Genomic DNA, 20,801 nt, shown 5'->3' with positions numbered 1-20,801 from the left:
ATCTTCTGTCCAAATGTTCTATCCATTACCAAAGGTGAGGCAAGCATTTTAGTTTTTTTTTGATAGATGACAATCACTATAAATTTTACATCGAAAGATTCTGAATTGTGTTTTATTTCTCTAAATTAGGGGTGCGGAAACTTTTTTCTACCATGGGCTATTTGCATATTTAGAACATTATTCACGGGCTATACAAAATCATCAAGAAGTATTAGCCTGCCTGCTGTAGACACACTAAATTTCATGTTCCACCCATGGTTGCCTTGGCAGGGCCAGACCTAATGATTCTGCAGGACATACAAGGCCTACAGGATAGACATTCCCCACCTCTGCTCTAAAATAGTGTTCTAGGGGCTGGTGCTGTGGCACAGCGGGTTAAAGCCCTGGCCTGAGGCCCCGGCATACCATATGGGTGCCATTTTGAATCCTGGTGCTCCTCTTTCGACCCAGCTCTCTGCTATGGCCTGGGAAGGCAGCAGAGGATGGACCAAGTCCTTGGGCCCTTGTACCCACATGGGAGACACAGAAGAAGCTGGTGGTTCCTGACTTCAAATCAGCTCAGCTCTGGCCATTGTGTTTTATTTGGGGAGTAGGTCAGTGGATGAAGGATCTCTCTCTCTCTACCTCTCTCTGTGATTCTTTCAAATAAATAAAAATAAATGTTAAAAAATAAAATAAAAAATAGTGTTCTAGCACATGGTTAAGTTATTTGGAGTCACTTAAAGCCATCTGAGGACTCTTCCCAAGGGCCCATGTTATCACTCAGTTTTGTGGGAATGCAAATTATTTCCATCCTGGAAATAATAGGCCCTGGAAATTGTTTTTCTTGTTGCTTTCCAGGAGTTTTTCCCTCTAGCTCCGGGTGGTCCTGTCAAGCATCTACAAATCAGAAGCAGGGACTTGAGAACCCTCTACTGATCTCCAGAATGCATGCACGCTTGTGTGCATTCTTTTTCCTGTGAACTCTCCCAGCCCAGCCTCTCTCCCCCAAGTCTGTCAGGGACTCTGCTTTATTAATTCTAACCACAACTTGGCCTTCCCAAATTCTAATCTTTGTCTCCTTATCTCAGTAAGCTGTTTTGGTTCCTTCTCCCTACACCCCAGCTGGTAGGTAAATTGCCTTACGCTTTACTGTAAGCTGGTACAATTGAAGGACTTTACCACAACGGTTTGCAGTTCTCCTAGGGATCACAGTCTGATGCTGCCTGTCATCTAATATCTGAAACTTTTGTTTACACACTTCAAATGTTCTCACGGTGTTTAAGGAGGAAGAGCATACTTCTGCTGCACAACAAATGACTGGGCCAGCAGGTTAAGCAGCTGCCTGTGATGCCAGAATCCCATTGAGCACCAGTTCAAGTCCCAGCTGCTCCACTTCTGTCTTCTAACGTACCTGGGAAAGCAGCACAAGATGGCCCAAGTACTTGGACCCCTGACATCTATGTGGGAGACATGGATGGAATTCCAGGCTCCTAGCTTCTGCCTGGTCCAGCCCTAGCCTTTACAGCCATTTGAGAAGTTAACCAAGGATGGACCCACGCTCACTCACTCATATTCTTTCTCTCATATATATATTTATATATATCCTCCCCCACCACTCCCTCTCCCTCTCTCTCTGCAACTCTGCCTTTCAAATAAAAATATACATTTGAATTGCCTCCAACTTAGTGTTTTGTTTTGTTTTAAAAAAAAAAAAAAAACATTTTTTTTTCCAGTTTCTGAGGCCAGCAATCAATGAGCGACTTAGCTAGGTGGTTCTGAGGCTGCAGTAAAGTTGTCAGCAGGGAGCAGCCTAGGGCTGGAAGGTCCACTTCCAAGAAAGCTCACTCACACGCTTTTGCCTGGAGGCCTCAGTTCCTTGTTGGCTACCTGCAGGAAGCCTCATTCTCTCATCAAAGGGCTGGGCACACACAACGTGACAACTCAGCACTCTCAGAGGGAACGATCATGAGTAAGGGGGAGGCAGACAAGAGGAAGGGGAAGGCAGAAAGCAGGAGTCCTTCTTAACACACTTCAACCTCCTTTCGCTTACTATGCTTCTTATTCCCAACAGTAGACTAACTATACCCCTTATACACTTTGGGAAGGTTGTAGATTCTACTCCAAATCCAGACTTGGAAAAAGTAAGTGTAGTAGAATCAACTTCTAAAAGAAAAGAAAAAAGCTCCTGGTGCTTATGGCAAGAAAAGAGGAGAGTTGATTAAAGCCAACCTGGGTTTGAGAAACAAGTGGTTCATTCCTTCAAACACTTTACTCAAGCACTCACTACATGACTGCCTTTCAACTCCATTTCAAACACTCTCGAGTCAGGAAGCAACAGCAACAGCTGAGTTAAAGTAAAATGACTAGCAATGCAAGTGGTACCAAGATCAATGCTCAGCATTTTGCCTCTGTTACCCTAGTTACTCCTCACAATAAACCTGTGAGATGAGCATCAATATTCTTTAGGCCTTTGCTTCCTGACAGTCATGCCCCAACCTTAAACTATACAGTAAAACAACTTTGATTCTTCCTATAATACCTGGCTCTTGCCATGCAGGGTTCCCTACTCCTCTGGCACTAAAATTCTGCTTTGTCCTGCCTGTCCTCCCATTCTACTTTAGCCAGGCCTGAAAGCGTCCTCTTGGCTTCCATGTTCCCAACATCTATTATCAAACTTTATTCAAAGGAACCACCAACTACTTAGACCATAAAGTCCCTGCTGCCAGGCACTCCCAGTGCTGCAACTGCCTAATCTAGACTTCCCCAATCTCCTAGTCCAGTCAGCCTCACCAGCTAATCACAAAAAACTGTTTCAGTCACTCATTTTAAAATATGATTTCACGAGGCTGGCGCTGTGACATAGCAGGTAAAGCCGCCACCTGCAGTGCCAACATCCATATGGGCACTGGTTCAAGAGCCACTGCTCCACTTCCGATTCAGCTCTCTGCTATGGCCTGGGAAAGCAGTGGAAGATGGCCCAAGGCTTTGGGTCCCTGTACCCACGTGGGAGACCTGGAGGAAGTTCCTGGCTCCTGGCTTCAGATCAGCACAGCTCCTGCAGTCATTTGGAGAGTGAGCCACAGAGGACCTCTACCCCTCCACCTCTCTCTCTCTCTTTCTCTCTGTCTCTCTCCTTCTGTGTAACTCTTTCAAATAAACAAATAAAAAAAATACATGATTTCACAGTACGTGTGCCTTGTTATTCATATTTCTTACAGCTTAATGTTAAAGTGAGTTTCCTTTCCCCAGAGACTCAATTTATCTTTGGGGGAAAGGCCCAAAATATACTAAACCCCTATCTACTAGGGTACCCTCAAACTATGAGACTCCCATTAGTTATGTGTCGAATGAATGAAAAATCATAAAGCAATAATTTTAAATACTAGCTTAGCAAGGTATATAATCTAAATGATGTAATTTACAAATAAAAGAAGAAAGATGACAATGGACATATGCAAGCAACTCATAAAAGGCAAACCACAAAACAACAACAAATATAAGCAAATCATAGAAATGCAAACAAAAATACCACTTTTTGTCAGACAGATTGACAAAGATTGAGAACTTGTCAATGAAAGGAAACAGGTAGTCCCACACACTTCTGGTAGATATAATTTTGTATTTTTTTATTTAAGCATCAAATATCTTTAAAATCCAGATGTCCCTTTAACCAGTGTTTAATTTCTTAAAATTAATTATAAAATAACTGTAAAAATAGATGTATATGAAAAAATTCACTGTGGCACTAACTGCAATATAAAAATCTGTCCAACAATAAGGGCTTGGTTAAAACAATTTTAGTACTTCCAAACTCAACATTATTATTAAGTCATTTTGAGATATTACATATTGTATAAACCCAGTTTTTAAAAATAACATACATTCACATAAAAACATACCTGTATAGAAAAAAATCTAGAAGTATACACCCCAAAATGTTAGAAGTGAATATCTCTGTAAAAGAATAGTGGAATTTTTTGTGATTTTTTTTTGTTGTTGTTTATCTAAACACCTAATTTTTCTACAGTAAGCAGGACAGAAAAGAGCCATTATCATAACAGAACATAGAACAGTCCCACGTCCCATAAAAATTATCAGGCAGAATTAATTTGAAAGAAAATGTCAAATAATTTAATAGTCAATAGCCTGGTTTATAATTAATTTCAGGAACATACATGGAAGAAACTGTTAGCACCAGAAAAGTATATAGTAATTGATGCACTTTAAGAAAACAAAAAACTTCCCAAATAAAAATTTAATACCAATCCTAGAGACATGGTTGAAAATCATATAGCAGAAAATAGTCATTCTCATAAGAAAGCAGTCACTATAAAAATAACAAGATAAAAATCACTCATAGGGCCTGTGCTGTGGCTTAGTAGGTTAAGCCTCTACCTGAGACACGGGCATATGGGTGCCGGCTGCTCCACTCCAATCCAGCTCCCTGCTAATGGCCTAGGGAAGCAGTGGAAGATGGCCCAACTACTTGGGCCCCTATACCCATGTGGGAGACCTGGAAGAAGCTCCTGGATCCTGGCTTTGGATCAGCCCAGCTCTGCCGCTGTGGCCATTTGGGGAGTAAAACAGCAGATGGAAAACAGATCTCAGATGGAAAACCAACCTCTCTGTTCTCTCCCCTCTCTCTGTCTGAAACTCTGCCTCTCAAGTAAATAAATACATCTTTTAAACAACAACAACAACAAAAATAAGTTTAACAGCTTAACTGAAGACAAAGTCTTTCCAGCTTCTAGTATTTCTAATTCTGTTAACTTTTCCCCTTCAGACTTGAACAGTTTGAGCAATGAAATTTATAATCAAATAACCAAAAGGGGTCCATAAGTGACTCTAGAAATACAGGTCTTTTTTCAGTATCTATGGGCAGTGTGTACAGTTTCCAGCCAAAGCCCAGGGAATATGGGCATGTAGAATACTGCTTAAGAACTGTGTACAATGCTTGATTCAACATGACCTGCAAAATCACCAGTTAACAAATCCTTATTAGGACTAATCCATAAACTACAGCTTTCAATGAACTCTTCTGGCATAAAATGAATGATCATTTCCATCTGTCTTTACTAGAATATGAAATAAATTATTCTACTCGTACTCATATAATTAATGGCAGGTATCCACAGAAAGTCATTTTGTGGCAACTTTACACCTACTACAATTTACAAGTCAAGTCTCACAAACCACCACTGATGCTTCCAAAGGGATTTGAGGGCAGCTATGAGGGTACAGAAAGTACTGAGCACACTGCATTTAAGATTCTTTTAGGGCTGGCGCTGTGGCAGTATGGGTAAAGCCACCACCTGCAGTGCTGGCATCCCAGATGGGCACCGGTTCACGTCTCGGCTGCTCCACTTCCTATGCAGCTCTCAGCTATGGCCTGAGAAAGCAGTGGAAGATGGCTCAAAACCTTGGGCCCATGCACCCACTTGGGAGACCTGGAAGAAGCTCCTGGCTTCGGATTAGCACAGCTCTGGCCATTGCAGCCATCTGGGGAGTGAACATGAGGATGGAAGACATCTCTCTCTCTCTCTCTCTCTGTAGGCCTCTGCCTCTGTATAACTCTGCCTTTCAAATAAATAAATAAATCTTTAAAAAAATAAAAAATTAAATTAAAAATAAGATTCTTTTAACCCTATATTAGCAGTGTCTTTTATGAAAGCAATTTTTGGTGCATAAGGAAGTTTCCTAGTATAGAAAAAACTCAAAAGAATAACCTTGTATAAAGGATATTTCAAGTTAATGGTATTTGGGTAACAAAACAACAAAAAAAAAAACATATAATACCAAAACTGACAATACAGTTTTACAGTTATTGTCAAAAATAATGGAAATTTCCTGGCTTTAGAAATAATTCTAGCAGCATTCATCCACTCAACCAGTTATTTTATGAAAACTATGTACATTTTTTACTTTTGACTCTGGGAATTCAAATCTAACAGTAACAAGCAGTCACTGTCTTCATGGAGCACACTAACAAGGGAGAAAGATGTTAAACCAAATCATCCCTTAGTGTCTGTGTTGGATTTGTTCCACGACCCCTAACAACACTAGAATCTATGGACATTCAAGTCTCTTCTAAAAATTTGCACAGTATTTGCATATAACCTACAAATATTCTTTCATATACTTTAAATTATCTCTAGATCACTTAGAAAACCTAATTAAATGTAAATGTTATATAAGTAGTTGTTACACAGGATCTGGCATTATAGTGAGCTGAGTTAAGCCACTACTTGCAATACCAGCATCCCATGTGGGAATGCTGATTAGAGTCCCAGCTGCTCCATTTCCAATCCAGCTTCCTGCCAGCGTGCCCAGGAAGGCAGCAGAAGACAGACCAAGTTCTTGGGCCCTTACATGGGTCTCCATGGGGAGACCAGGATGGAGTTCCTGGCTCTGGCTTTGGCCTGGCCCAGGCCTGGCTGCTGCAGCCATTTGGGGAATAAAGACAGAAGATCTCTTGGTATCTCATGATTCATATCTCTCTCTCTCTCTCTCTCTCTCTCTCTCAATTGCTCTGCCTTTCAAATAAATAATAAATCTCATAAAAAGTAGTTGTCATTCTGTATTATTTAGGGAACAGTGATAAGAAAGGAAAGTCTGTACATGTTCACTACAGACACAATTTCTTTCAAATATTTTCAATTCATGGATAGTTGTATCCACAAATGCATGACCCACAGGTACACAGGAATTACTGTCTCCTAACTACATATTTGACTGTAATTGTGAATGCCATGATGTCATTAAATAAAAGGGCAGGGAGCCATGAGAACGTATGTTATTTCTGGAGTCAGGCGAGCCAAGCACAGGGTGGAAGAGAGATGCAGGCAGAGGTAATCTGCACAAAGCCTCGGCAGCCAGAATGACCCTGCCCAAATAGGAATTTAAAGTCCAGAGTAACTGAAGCACTTAGATTGTTCCTTAGGCACACATTAAGTCTGGATGCACAAAAACATCCAAGTTAAGAGGTCAAGCTGGTAACTGCTACATGAGTTCAAAGATCAAAAAAGAGGGGCACATCAGGTATAAAGCTAGAAGTCACTGCTTAGAGATGGCCTGTGATGCACAGGAACTGGACATTTCTCAGGTAAGGTGAGGTGAGCAGGACTATGTTGGGGTGGGAAGCAGGTGGGCAGGATTACTTCCTCAAATTATAGAAAACCATTTTAATGACGTCTCTCTTTGCAACCAAAAAAAAAAAAATGAAGTATTTCCGAATATTAAAGTTATAATACAATCTCTTATTTGTTCAGAAAAGGTAAAATTAAATTATTAAAATTAAGTTTTTAGAAAAATACCAAGACATAAGAAAAATACATCATTCAGGGAGTCTGAATATTATGGGCTGTAGGTTATTCAGCAGAGCCCTTTCTTCCAGCCTTTTCCAGTGCCCTAGAAAAGGAATCTTTTTTTAACACACTGATACAATTACTTCCCTAAAAATTCTTTGAGTCTGAGCAACTGCCATCTACTAAAGCTGTATCATGATCACCAGCCTTCTGAACACATCAAGTCTTGGAAGGATGTGGCATCAAGAACAGAAAAAATTCAGAAGTTACCAACTTTCAGGACTATCACTGTAATTCTTAAACAATCTGCCCTGCACAGATCTTCACAGATGACATGGTATGTAACTGCTCCATAAAGCAATGGTCAGGTTTTGGTTACAGGAAAGCTAAGTTAAAATGTTGCATAATTTAAGGCCAAAGCACTATGACAGCACAAGACACATCTTAACACAAACTCACCTGATTTATTTGAAGCATGTTAAGACAATAGTGCCTAAACTGTTGTATCCTTCACAGCTCCAAAAACTGGAAAATGAAACAGAAAGAAAGTCAAGTTAGTTAGAAACCTCAACAACTAGCACTTTAAACACATGCTCTTGATTAAAATCAAATATAAAACAGAATTGGATCCAGATCCTCATAGAACTTCCTATGAGGATGAACATGTCTTCTATTTGCACCATGCAACCCAGTAGCCACTGGCAACATATGGATGCTAAACGTTTGAAATGTGACTGGTGCAACCAAGAGGGAAAATACTGAATTTTCTTTAAGGTAAACTTAAATTAGCACATGTGGCTAGTGGCTACCCTACAGAATAAAGTAGATCTAGGTTGCTGAATGAGGTCCCTTTGGTTCTGAAGTTCTAAGACAATTCCAACAAAAGTGAAACTGTCAAAAACAAATCTGTAAGTTTCAGATTAATATTTAATAAGGGGCTGGCGTTATGGCCTAGCAGGTAAAGCCACTGCCTATGACACGGGCATCCCATAGGGGCACGAGTTTGAAACCTGGCTGCTTCACTTCTGATCCAGCTCACTGCTAATGTGCCTGGGAAAGCAGCAGAAGATGGTCTAAGTGCTTGGGCCCTTGACCCATGTGGGAGAGCTGGATGAAGCTCTCGACTCCTGACTTTGGCCTGGCTCAGCCCCATCCATTGCGGCCATTTGGAGAGTGAACCAGCAGATGGAAGATGTTTCTATCTCCGTGTCTCTCTCTCTTTCTCTCTCTCTCTCTCTCTCTCCCTCTGTCTCCCTCCCTCCCTCCCTCTGTTACTTCCACATAACTAAATAAATCTTTAAATTAAAAAAAAAAAAAAAGTCACAGAAACTCCCCTGCTCAGGTTATGGTTTCAACAGCTTTGTTCCCACCTTCCATATGATACATTACTCCTAAAGAATATGAAATACAGGTCTAGCATTGTGGCATAGAGGGTAAAGCTGCCACCTACAATGCTGGTATCCAACCTAGGCACCAATGCATGTCCTGGCTGCTCCACTTCCAGTCTAGCTCTCTGCTAATGTACCTCAGAAAAGCAGTGGAGGACAGTCCAAGTGTTTGGGTCCCTGTCGTCCATGTGGGAGACCTGGAAGAAGCTCCTGGATCCTGGATCCTGGCTCCCTGGCCATTGCTGCCATCTAGGGAATGAACTAGCAAATGGGAGATCTCTCTCTGTAACTCTTCCAAATAAATAAATAAAAATCTTGAAAAACTTAAAAAAAAAATGTAATACACACAAGTACTCTTTTAGTGGGTATAGAAAAAAGTACACAGTAAGATTACCTAGCTGTTTTATTTTTCTCTGTTGTTAGTTTATTGTCATCAGTATAAAAATAGTGTGCACATTAAAATTTCACATAAAACTTTATTTTTATTTTTTACTTGAAAGATTCTTCCAGCTATTGATCTACGCCCAAAATGCTCAAGAGCCTGGAATTCAATCCAGGTCTCCCACGAGGGTTGCAAGGGCTTAAACACTCAAGCCATCATCTGCTGCCACTCAGTGTGTGCATTAGCAGGAAGCTGGAGAGAGAGCAGAGCCAGGACTTGAATCCAAGCACTCCAATATGTGATGCAGCCTCCTAAGCAGCATCCCAATGGCTACAAGAAACACTCACCCTATGTGCTACGTTCTAAAAAAGTCACAGTACGTACGTCCTGTCGCTATACTTGAGCTTGCTTCCTTCTAAGTGGACACTCTCCCCTTGGTTTTGTTTATTCTCACATTTTTTTAAAAAGATTTATTTTTTATTTATTTGAAAGGCAGAGTTATGGTGGGGGTGGTTGAGAGGGGGTAGGAGCAGAAGCAGAGAGATTTCCATTTACTGGTTCATTGCCCAAACAGCCACAATGGCCAGGGCTGGGCCAGACCGAAGCCAGCAGCCAGAAGCTTCTTCCAGGTCTCCTACGTGGGTACAGGGGCCCAAGCACTTGGGCCATCTTCCACTGCTATCCCAAGCCATTAGCAGAGAGCTGGATTGGAAGTGGAGCAGCCAAGGGTGCCGGTTCTAGTCCCGGTTGCTCCTCTTCCAGTCCAGCTCTCTGCTATGGCCTGGGAAAGCAGTAGAGGACGGCCCGGGTCCTTGGGCCCCTGCACCCGCATGGGAGACCAGGAGGAAGCACCTGGCTCCTGGCTTTGGATCGGCGCAGCTCCGACCGTTGCAGCCATTTGCGGAGTGAACAAAAGGAAGACCTTTCTCTCTCTCTCTCTCTCTTTCTCACTGTCTGTAACTCTACCTGTCAAATAAATAAATAAAATCTTAAAAAAAAAAAAAAAAAAAAGGAAGTGGAGCAGCCGGGACTCAAACTGCCATTGCCACCCATATGGGATGCCAGAGTTGCAGGCAGCAGCTTTACCCACTAGGCCATAACACCAACCCCTAATTCTCACACATTAAATCTCTCCTATCCTTAATTTAGAAAGATGCCAAACAAGGGCAGGCAAACCTAAATTGACAAATAAATCCAAAGATCTTGTAATGAGGAAAAAAATACATAAAATATAAATTATACATTTCCTCAAAAAAAATTATCTGCAAAGCAACAACAGTCTGGACATACAGCAAAAGGACTAAATTCTATCACTTGTGTAGAATGCTGTAAAATACTGAATTTTCCCTCAGAAGCAAGTATTCTTCAGATACATACATAAAGACACACACACACACAGAGAGAGAGAGAAATATTTGGCTACAATGCTTTCAGTGTGACAGACTGAAAGCAATTCAAAATGACTTTGAACATTTTTAGTATATTTCTTACAATAGTGTCCTCAGCACCTGTATTAATTTTTATTTTCTTTTATAGTTATTTTCACACCTCCTAAAGGAATGGGAAGTTTAGAAAACGTACAAGGCCTGAGTAATGGTGAATTTAAATTTTAGTCCAAGCTCTTCAGGATCCTTGGTCAAATTACTTTGTGTATCATTAAATTCTTTTTGTTCTGTTTTTGTTTTGTTTTGTTTTTTTTTAATCATTCAAAATTAAACTCAAGTTGTTGCAGTGGGCAGCCTCTTACAAGTAGAATACAAAAGAAACACCAAGACCCCAATGCCAGGATTAGGCTATCAAGTGTTGAATATCACCTTCTCCCACTCTCTTGTCTGCTTTGAGGGAAACCAGATGCCATCTTGTAAGCCTCCCTTTGGAGGGGCCCACATGGCAGAGGACTGAGTGAAGCTCTGGACAGCAGCCAGTACAATCTGAGGCCCCAAGGAATAGAACTCTGCCAAGAGCCACATGAATCTGGAGGCAGATCTTTCACCAGGCAAGCTTTCTGATGTCACTGCCACCTCCTTAGAGACCCTGAGCCACAGGAACCGAGCCAAACTGCACCCAAATTTCTAACCCACAGAACCAACGAGATAATAAATGTTTGCTGTTTTAAGGCCTAGGTTCTGGGGTAATTTGTCATACAACAATAAATAAGACAACCCTGTTCAACTCTAAAATTCAATACTCCTGGGGCCCTGTGCTGTGGCATAATGGGCTAATAAGCCTCTGCCTATGGCACCAGCATCCCATATGTGTGCTGGTTCATGTCCCAGCTGCTCCTCTTCCAATCCAGCTTTCTGCTATGGCCGCGGAAAGCACTGGAAGATGGCCCAAGTGCTTGGGTCCCTGCACCAACATAGGAGACCCAGAAGAAGCTCCTGGCTCCTGGCTCCTGGCTCCTGGCTCCTGGCTTCAGATAGGCCCAGCTCCGGGCATTGCTGCCATTTGGGGAGTGAACCAGCAGATGGAAGATTTTTTTTCTGTTTTTCCCTCTCTCTGTAACTCTATGTTTCTGCTATGGTATTTTTGTAATCTGGCCAGATAATAAACAGCAAATACAGGCAGATTGAAATAAAAAAATTCAATACTCCTATGGTGCTTTGGATACTAATTAACATATTTGGGTAGGTCAAAAACAAATCAATTCCCTACGCAACATGAGCAAATGAGTAACACTAGAATTTGAATGTAGTAAACCGTGAAACTTAAACATTTACATTTTTAACTCCAGAACTAAGGTCTTTATAAAAAGTATAACTTTTGGAACCAGCATTGTGCATAGTAGGCTAAGCCTCTGCCTGCAGTGCCTGCATTCCAAATGGGTGCTGGTTCCTCTCCTAGCTGCTCCTCTTCCAATCAAGCTCCCTGCTAATGGCCTGGGAAGGCACCGGAAGATGGTCCAAGTCCCCACGTGGGAGACCCAGAAAAAGCTCCTGGCTCCTGGCCTCAGATCAGTCCAGCTCCGGCCGTCGCAGCCATTTGGGGAGTGAGCCAGTGGATGGAAGACCTTTCTCTCTGTCTCTCCCTCTCTCTGTAACTCTGCCTCTCAAAATAAAATCTTTAAAATAAATAAAATCTCTTTTAAAAAGTGTGGCTTTATTCAAATAATGTTAAAATACAATAGCCGGGTGTTGTGGCACAGGTTAAACCACCACTTGGGATGCCCCCATTCCATACTAGAGTGCCTCTGTTTCCAATCCAGGTTCCAGCTAATGGGAGTCCTGGGAGGTAGCAGACAATGGCTCCCCTGCCACTCATTTGAGAGGTCCAAATAGAGTTCCAGGCTCCTGGCTGCAGTCGGGCCTAGCCCCAGCTATTGCAAGCATTAGGGAGTGAACCATAGGATGGAAGATCTGCATGTGTTGGTGTCTGTGTCTGTTTCAAACAAAAATAAATATTTTTTTAAAAAACACATTGGAAACAAAAATACAAACCAATTTTTTTATTGAATTCATTTGGAAGGTGAAGTGTGAATAAACCACTAAAAGTTTCTCAGTAAGCATTCACCATCTCTCTAGAAACATCGTTTTGTTTGTTTTTGTTTGTATTTAGCATAAGCTTCTCAAAAAGTCAAAAGCACTCATCTACAGACCTTCCCATATTTTTCTATATCACAGTCTGATAACACTGGGGCCGATTCCAAGAAGCAGGCACAGTAAGATACCAGGGTACATTTCTTAGAGTTCTAATCTTCTAATATACCAAAGATATTTATGAAGCAACAGAAACAAGAACACTTATTCACTTAAAATTGATCATACAATTTTAAATATTCTATAAGCTTTTTCTTCGCAAGTAAAAAGAGCTGTATAAGTTAAAATATATGACACTAGTACAGTTGTAAACAGCACTGAGAGGTAACTGGATAGCACTCTGAGATTCATTTTTATCAGACAAGTTAGATTTACAGTCAATGCAAAAATTATAATTTGCAACCACACCGTGGACAATTTAGAATGCCCACAGTGGCACTTTCGGACCCTGTTTCTTCTTTATGAAGATGTGTCAAATCTACTGGCCTGTATTTTTAAAAATCTGATAAAATATCAAAACATATCAGCAAAATATAGCTGCACACTATCTGAGGTTTCATAAGTCCACTGTCCCTCCTCTGACAAGAGCTCCAAGTAACAGTTTATTCCAACTACAATTAAGTACTTTTAGAGAAACCTATTCACATGTCCCCAAAGTGCCCTACAGTGACATCCATTCAGCAAATAAGGACACGCAATTCTAGGTTCCGAGCTACTAAAACGGGCAGGACAGTTGATAAAGAGAGGACACTGCAAACTGAGGATGACTTGTGCTCACACCAAGTTAAAGGTCCAACCTGCATCTGCTGATAGAACGAACCCACTGATTTTACTATAAATTACATTTTGCCCATTTGACAAATAAAAGCTATACAAGCCAAATCTATATGATCCTCAATAATTAATGGCAATTTATTTATAATTTATAGAATGGTATTACTATTAATAACTATAAATTTTTTAGAATTGCATTCATCCACAATTGATAGGTAATTCTCACTTCAATGTCTTATTTGACAATATGAAAAACAAAAAATATTTACTATCCCTATTCTTAAGACTAGCAGCTACCAAACCAAGTATCAGGGTAGGTATTTGGTATATCAGTTAAGACACCACTTGGTCCACCCACATCCCATACTGAAGTGCCTCGGTTGAAGTCCCAGGTCTACTCCTTTTTTTTTTTTTTTTATTTTTTTTTTTTTTTTTTTATTTTATTTTTTTTTTTTTTTATTTTTGACAGGCAGAGTGGACAGTGAGAGAGAGACAGAGAGAAAGGTCTTCCTTTTTGCCGTTGGTTCACCCTCCAATGGCCGCCGCGGTAGCGCGCTGCGGCCGGCGCACCGCGCTGATCCGATGGCAGGAGCCAGGTGCTTATCCTGGTCTCCCATGGGGTGCAGGGCCCAAGCTCTTGGGCCATCCTCCACTGCACTCCCTGGCCACAGCAGAGAGCTGGCCTGGAAGAGGGGCAACCGGGACAGGATCGGTGCCCCGACCGGGACTAGAACCCGGTGTGCCGGCGCCGCAAGGTGGAGGATTAGCCTAGTGAGCCGCGGCGCCGGCCTACTCCTTTTTTTTTGGACAGGCAGAGTGGACAGTGAGAGAGAGAGACAGAGAGAAAGGTCTTCCTTTTTGCCGTTGGCTCACCCTCCAATGGCCGCCGCAGCCGGTGCGCTGCAGCCAGCGCACCGCACTGATCCAGGTCTGCTCCTAATGCCAGTTTCTCAATATGCATCCTGGGAGGCAGCAGGTGATGTGTCAAGTCCCTGGGTCCCTGAATCCACATGGGATAGAGTTCCCAGCACCTGGCTTCAGCCTAGCTCAGTCCCAGCTGTTGAGAGCATTTGGGAAGTGAATCAGAGAATGGGAATTCTCTCTGTCTAGCCTCTCTCTCTCTTACTCTGCCTCTCAAACAAAAAATTTAGGGGGGGGAACCCTAACTTCTCACCCTAAATAAATTCAGTTGTCCTTTAAAAAGCTTTTTAAAAATGCATTTCATTCTAACTTTTCAAAGCAGCACCCCCAGAAAAATTTTAAAATTTCAGCCAAAATTTTATTATCTTCTAAGAGCCTATCAAAGATCCTAAGTATACGGAGGGAGGTCTTACCCCCCAAACTATTCCAGTGAAAAACTCCCCATATTACTACTCATCTAGAAAAACAAGGAAACTAATATTTACTAAAACAAAAATTATCAGTTTTATAGTATGTCACTTTTACATTAACTCATTTAATCCTTATCACCTTGAGATGCAGGTGTCATATATTCCCATTTTGCTAGGGGTTGGGACACATTGATAGCATTAAAATCCAGTTTGACCTGTTTTCAAAGTCCTCTTCACTATAAGCTAAATTATAAGACTTGCCTTTGGGCAGGGTCCAGCACTGTGGTGTAGGGGTAAACCACCTCCTGCAGTGCTCAATTGGGCACTCCCATATGGGCACCAGTTTGAGTCCCAGCTGCTCCACTTCCAATCCAGCTCTCTGCTGTGGCCTGGGAAAGCAGTGGAAGATGGCCCCAGTCCTTGGGCTCCTGCACACATGTGAGAGACCTGAAAGAAGCTCCTGGCTTCAGATTGGCACAGCTCCGGCCGTTACAGCCAATTGGGGAGTGAAGACCTACCTCCCCTACTCTCCCTCCTTCTCTCTTACTCTGTCTCTGCCTCTCCTCTTTGTGTAACTCTTTCAAATAAACAGGTGAATCTTTAAAAAAAAAAAAAAAAAAAAGACTTGCCTTTGGGGCCAGTGTTGTGATGTATTGGGGATGCTGTTGCCTGAGCATCCCATATGGGCACTGGTTCCTGTCCTGGCTGCTCCACTTCTGATCCAGCTCCCTGCTAATGCACCTGGGAAAGCAATAGAAGATAGCCCAAGGACTTGGGCCTCTGTACCCACACCTGGATGAAGCTTCTGCTTTGGCCTGGCCCAGTTTTGACTGTTGCAGCCATTTGGGGAGTGAACCAGCAGACAGAAGCTCACTCTCTTCTGACTCTGCCTCTCCCCTTCTGTAACTCTTGACTTTTCAATAAATAAATCTTAAAAAAAAATTAGTGTAAAGCTGGATTTAAAGCCTTGGTAAAATGTTTCTTTTAACAAAGTCTGGGACTTAACACTTGGATAAAAAAAAAAAATTAGAAGACTCCTATATTGAATTCTGGGAAGTTATCCAAACTCAAACAATGATATACACATATACACAAATTGTAACTGTTAAAGATTCTATGCTCTCATGTAATATTCGTTTTATTTATTTGGAAGAGTTTTAGAGAGAGGTAGAGACAGAAAGAGAAAGGTCTTCCATCCCTTGGTTCACTCCCCAAATGGCCAAAATGGCTGAGGCTGGACAAGGCCAAAGCCAAGAGCCAGGTCTTCTTCTGGGTCTCCCACGTGAGTACAGGGGCCCAGGGACTTGGGCTACCCTCCGTTGCTTTCCCAGGCACATTAGCCGGGAGCTGGATCGGAAGTAGAGCAGCTGGAACTCAACCGGCAGGGCCATGGCACTGCAGGCCCGGGTTTTAACTGGTTGTTCCACAGCGCCGACCCCTAATATTCTTGAAAAGTTAACCTCTGCTTTTAAAAGCAATCTAGACTCACTTTGAGACTTCCTGTATCCTTTTTTAAAATATTTATTTATTTGAAAAACAGAGTGACAGAGAGGACAGATAGAGTGATCTCCCATCCACTGCTTCACTCCTCAAAAGGCCTCAACAGCTGGGGCCATGCCAGGCTGAATCCAGGATCCAGCTGCTCCAACCAGGTCTCTCATCGGGTGGTAGGGGCCCAAGCAACTCTGGCCATCATCAGCTACTTTCCCAGGCACATTAGCAGGGAGCTGGATCAGATCACTGCAGCTAAGACCTGACCCAGAAGTCCGATTTGGGACGCTGGCATCAAAGGCTATGGCTTTACCAGCTGAGCCACAATACCAGTCCCTCTAATATTTCACTGAATCCCTGAGAGGCACAAATACATCTCTATGTGACTGATCATATTGTGCATGTCTCAAACTACAAACTCAAAATACAATCTAATATTAACAAAGAACTCAGTTTTGCTGTATCTAGATTTTCCATCTTTATTATAACCTGTACATATAAACAATCAGCTACCTAGCAAAGAATACAAAAGAAAAGGAGATTAAGACTAATGAGGAGTAAAGAAGTTAAGTAAAAAGAAAAAAAGCCAACTAATCTTCAGTGGCTAAACAGGAAAATCATTCAGCTTCTCTTGTTTATACCTTTAAAAGTGTAGATTTTGTTGTATTCTTATTTAAATTTTTCTTAATTTACACACTTGAGAGAGATTGAGAGTGCTATCTCTACCATCCACAGATTCACTCCCCAAGTGCCTACAACAGCTAGGGCTGGGTCAGATCAAGGCCAAAAGCCTGGAACTCATTCCAGATCTCCCCTAGGGGACCCAAGTGCTTGAGCCAACATCATCTAATACCTCCCAGGGTGAGCCCTAGGAAGAAACTGGAATCAGAAGAGAAGCCCACACTGGAACCCAAGGCATTCTCATATGGGATGCAGGTGTCTTAAGTGCCAAATGTCCACTTCTATTCTCAAGATCACACTTCCCTAGAACTTCATTCCAGGCAAGTCAAGAAGTTAAAATGTAAAACTTACATGGTATTCCATGCTGAAGTATTTGGGAGCAAAGAGCCATGCCATTAAATTGCCCAGGAAAAAAAAAACAAATGCTTTCTATGTGTGACAGTGGGCAAATGAAAAATGAGCAAAATGGCTGTTAGGAAGAGAGCCTTGTTCCATCAATGGTAACAGGTGAATCTGAGTACAAGTTACAGGGATGTTCTTTGGATTCTTCTCACCACTTTTCTGTAAGCTTGAAATTAAATGATTTCAAATAAAGAGTTAAAATTCCAAAACTACATGGCATGCTATTTGAAATGAACAATACATACCTGGGTTATACAGCAACATTTTTACAAATACAAAACACTGGTTTTTAAGGAAAAAAATGAAACGTGAGGAAGTATGCATCACAGCCTACCAGCTAATCATCACTTAGTGATGTGCAGTTGAAGTAAGGCAATGGTGACTTCAGCTGAAACCATAGCACACAAAAAAACGCACATACACCACATAGTTTGGCATAACTGCTTCACAAATTTAATACAGGCCTGCTGCAAAACACAGCAAATCTACAATTCAAGTGTTATGTGATACCGCCGGTTTTCAGTAAAATACAGACACACTAAACAATGAAAAACTTGCCATAGTACAAAACAATCAAGATGCAGAATAAGTCTGGGTTATGATGGTTTTATGAAGTAAGATTTTTTCCACTGCAGGGCACAACTCACAACTGTGTATTTGAGTCATCTTAGGAAAGCAAGGACGGGGAAGAAATCTCCTGCTGGGAAAGTGTTGCAATCTTTTCTCCTATGAGGGTGCTTCCATCCTGCCTGCCCATCACAATTCTGCTTTCAAGTGTGGACCGTGTTTTCTACAATACAACCATGCATGAGAAGCCAAGTAAAACTCAGAAAAACTTCCCCAAGGTTGTGAAGTCAGGCGTTAAATATGAGTAATAAAGGTTTTTAACCAACAGTGAAGTACATGTGAAGGATAGGTTCCATCCTTTCGCAGGATCCGCTTGCGAACAGCCTTCGGTGAATCCCAGGTCCACCCTTCTCTGCCCAAGTAGTTGTTTTTTGTTTGTTTGTTTTCGGAGGGAGGGGTACACCAGTACAAAATACGGTCCCCTTCCAAACGAAACTAATCACAAACGCAAACCGCTGCACATCTTTCCAGGGACTTCCAGAACCCCACGGCCATTACTATCCCCGCCCCCTGCCCAGGAAGGCCAGCTCTGCGCCCTCCTCAGCGGCTCTGCGGAACACTCCCCCCTCGGCGCAGTCCCCGGCCGGCCCCCGGCCTCGCACCGTGCGCTCCGCCACCGAGCTTTGTCCCTTCACCCCGGCAAGGTCACTGCTGCCAACTACCCCTTTAAGCCGAGCCCTCACGGCGGTGGTGCGTGAGAGCCACAGCAGAACTCGCCTGTCATAGGATACATTTTGTCCCCTCGGCCCCACCTACCTTCCCCGTTTCGGCGAGTTACGTCTCTACCGCTTGCCCATTCTACAGAAATAGCCGCCGCCGCCGCCCCCAGGCCCACCCCCTGCAGACCCCCGGGGCCTGCCCCCTCCCCAGGCCTGCCCTCGCCTCCCCGCCCTCTCCCACCCCGCCGCTCCGCCTTCCGGCGAGTCCCACCGGGGTCCCCAGACCCCCCCCCCCCCGGGCCGCCTTCCTCTCAGCTCCTCCCCTCAGGACACCTGTGTTGTCCCACCCCCTGCACACGCGCGCCCCCACCCACCCCACCTCCTCCCCGGCGCTGCCCCCTAGGCCTCCCCTCCCCCCGCCCGCCCCAGCGAGCCCCAGGAGGGAGGGATGGCGCGGGGGAGGGGAGGCCGCGAAGGGGGCCGCTCTTCTCGGGGTTCGCCGCGCCGCGGACCGGCAGGGCTCCTCAGCGCCCTCTGCCTCCTCCGCCGGCGGGGCGGAAGTCGGGGCCTCCCGCGCGCCCCCCACGAGGGTATTTACCTTCTGGCCAGGGACACTTAGCAGACGGCTCCCACATTGGCAAACACTACAGAGAACTGACCCCGCTCGGCCGCCGCCGCCGCCGCCGCCGCCGCCAGCTTCCACCCCTCGGGCTCCCCGCCCCCCGCCTCCGCCCGCCTCCCCGGCGCTCCCGCCGCGCCCTCCCGGGCTCGCGCCGCGCGCCCCCGCCTGCCCAGCCGCTCCCGCGCCCAGCGCGCGCGCGCGCGCGCGCGCGCGCGCGGTCCACTCCGCCTCCCGCCCGAGCGCGGCCATTGTTCAGGACGCCGCTCCCGCCCCCTGGCGGCCGCCCGGCCCCCCGCAGCAGCGCGCGCTGCGGGGCTGGCACCCGCGGGCCGCGGGCCCCGGGGCGAGGGCCGCTCTCCGAGGCCTGCGGAGCCCGGGCTAGCGAGAGCGTGGGGAGCGCACCCCGTCCGCAGCCCCCTGCACGCCCGCGCGGCTGCTCGCCCCTTCGGCTGCTCAGGGTGGGCCTGGGGCAGCCCCTTCCACACCTGCGGTCGGCAGCTTCCTCCCCGCTCGGCTGGGCCTCTGCTGTTTGCAGACAGGGGTCGGGGCCCCATTCCTGACGCCTACCTTCCCCAGGCGCTCCGGCTGTCCCCCTGGGCTGCGCCGGGGACGCGCGACCATCCCGCGTCTGCTCCTGCCGCCGCTGTGCGACGCAGGGTTTGGCGGATCCTGCACCTTTCCAGACTGGGGGAGGGGGCGGGGAGGAGGAGGTGAGTGGAGTGTCTCGCCTCGAAAACTCGGGTGATCTGCGAGGGCGCCGTGCGGCGTGACTCTCTCCGCCCCCCAGTCGTACGCGGTCCCCTGAAGGAGAAACGTAACTGAAAAGGAGAACCATCTTCACACGGTACCCTAGATCAGATTTTTGAGGCGTGGGTGCCGGAAAACTCCAATTACTCCCTAGACGTGGGATGTTTATGTGCAGGGAACTTTAACCCACTTGTGCTCAAAGAACTTAATCATTCCAATTAAGTAAATTACAAAAATAACCTGATTGTAGAAGGTGTCTAGAAGAGCCTGGCTTGTGGCCTGTTGGGTCCTGGCTGCTCAACTTCCGATCCAGCTCCCTGCTAACGGCTGGGAAAGCCAGCGGAGGGTGGCCCAAGTATTGGTGCCCTGCACCCATATGGGAGACCCAGAAGAAGCTCCTGGCTCCTGGCTTTGGCCATTTGGGGGATAAACCAGCTGATGGAAGTTCCCGTTGTCTCTCCCTCTCTCTAACTGTGCCTGTCAAATAAATCTTTAGAAAAACAAGTCTAAAAGAGACTACATTGTATGTTTTCACTAACATTCATTTGTGTTATTTCCAGGGTTCCTGCTCAGTTTCACTTAACTGCCCGAGAAATGTGCACCAGCCCAATAACTCTATCTACACCTAGGCAGACAGTGCGGAACAGTGTTTAGGAGCCTCACTACTTGTTAAATGGGAGGAAGGCCGAAGGCCTGTTTCTTGCTCTATGTCAGTTTATTCCTTTGTTCAAGAGGTGACTGAATGGGATAATAGGTAAACATGATGTTACACAGAAAGCGGTCTTCAAAAATGTTTTTATTGGGCCAACCTTGTGGCATGGTGGTGAAGCCTGAGCCTGCAACGCAGACATCCCCATGAGTCCCAGCCGCTCCTC

The 20,801-nt window shown here is 44.6% G+C and overlaps 1 protein-coding gene across 10 annotated transcripts in view; it reads right to left on the bottom strand.

Moving 5' to 3' along the window:
- The window catches only part of STAU2 (staufen double-stranded RNA binding protein 2), a 360,539-nt gene extending 340,727 nt beyond the window's left edge, over positions 1–19,812 (bottom strand). For 5 of the 10 annotated variants that reach the window (XM_062188348.1, XM_062188355.1, XM_062188350.1 and 2 more), the window contains exons 1-2: positions 19,156–19,261; positions 7,746–7,811 (exon numbers count right to left, since the gene is read on the bottom strand). Coding sequence is in view for 2 of the 10 variants with exons in the window: in XM_062188356.1 (XP_062044340.1) it covers positions 7,746–7,763 (18 nt within the window). In the remaining 8 variants the exon portion in view is untranslated. Of the gene's footprint in view, positions 1–3,881; positions 3,937–7,745; positions 7,812–19,155; positions 19,262–19,746 lie in introns of those variants that run through there. The other 5 variants (XM_062188349.1, XM_062188351.1, XM_062188353.1 and 2 more) reach the window with 3 other exon arrangements.
- Positions 19,813–20,801: the final 989 nt, after the last annotated feature.

The sequence above is a fragment of the Lepus europaeus genome, chromosome 4 (genome assembly GCF_033115175.1).
Source record: "Lepus europaeus isolate LE1 chromosome 4, mLepTim1.pri, whole genome shotgun sequence".
Taxonomy (NCBI): Eukaryota; Metazoa; Chordata; class Mammalia; order Lagomorpha; family Leporidae; genus Lepus; species Lepus europaeus.
Note: the sequence above shows the minus strand (reverse complement) of the source record. Positions and strands in the feature narration are given on the sequence as shown.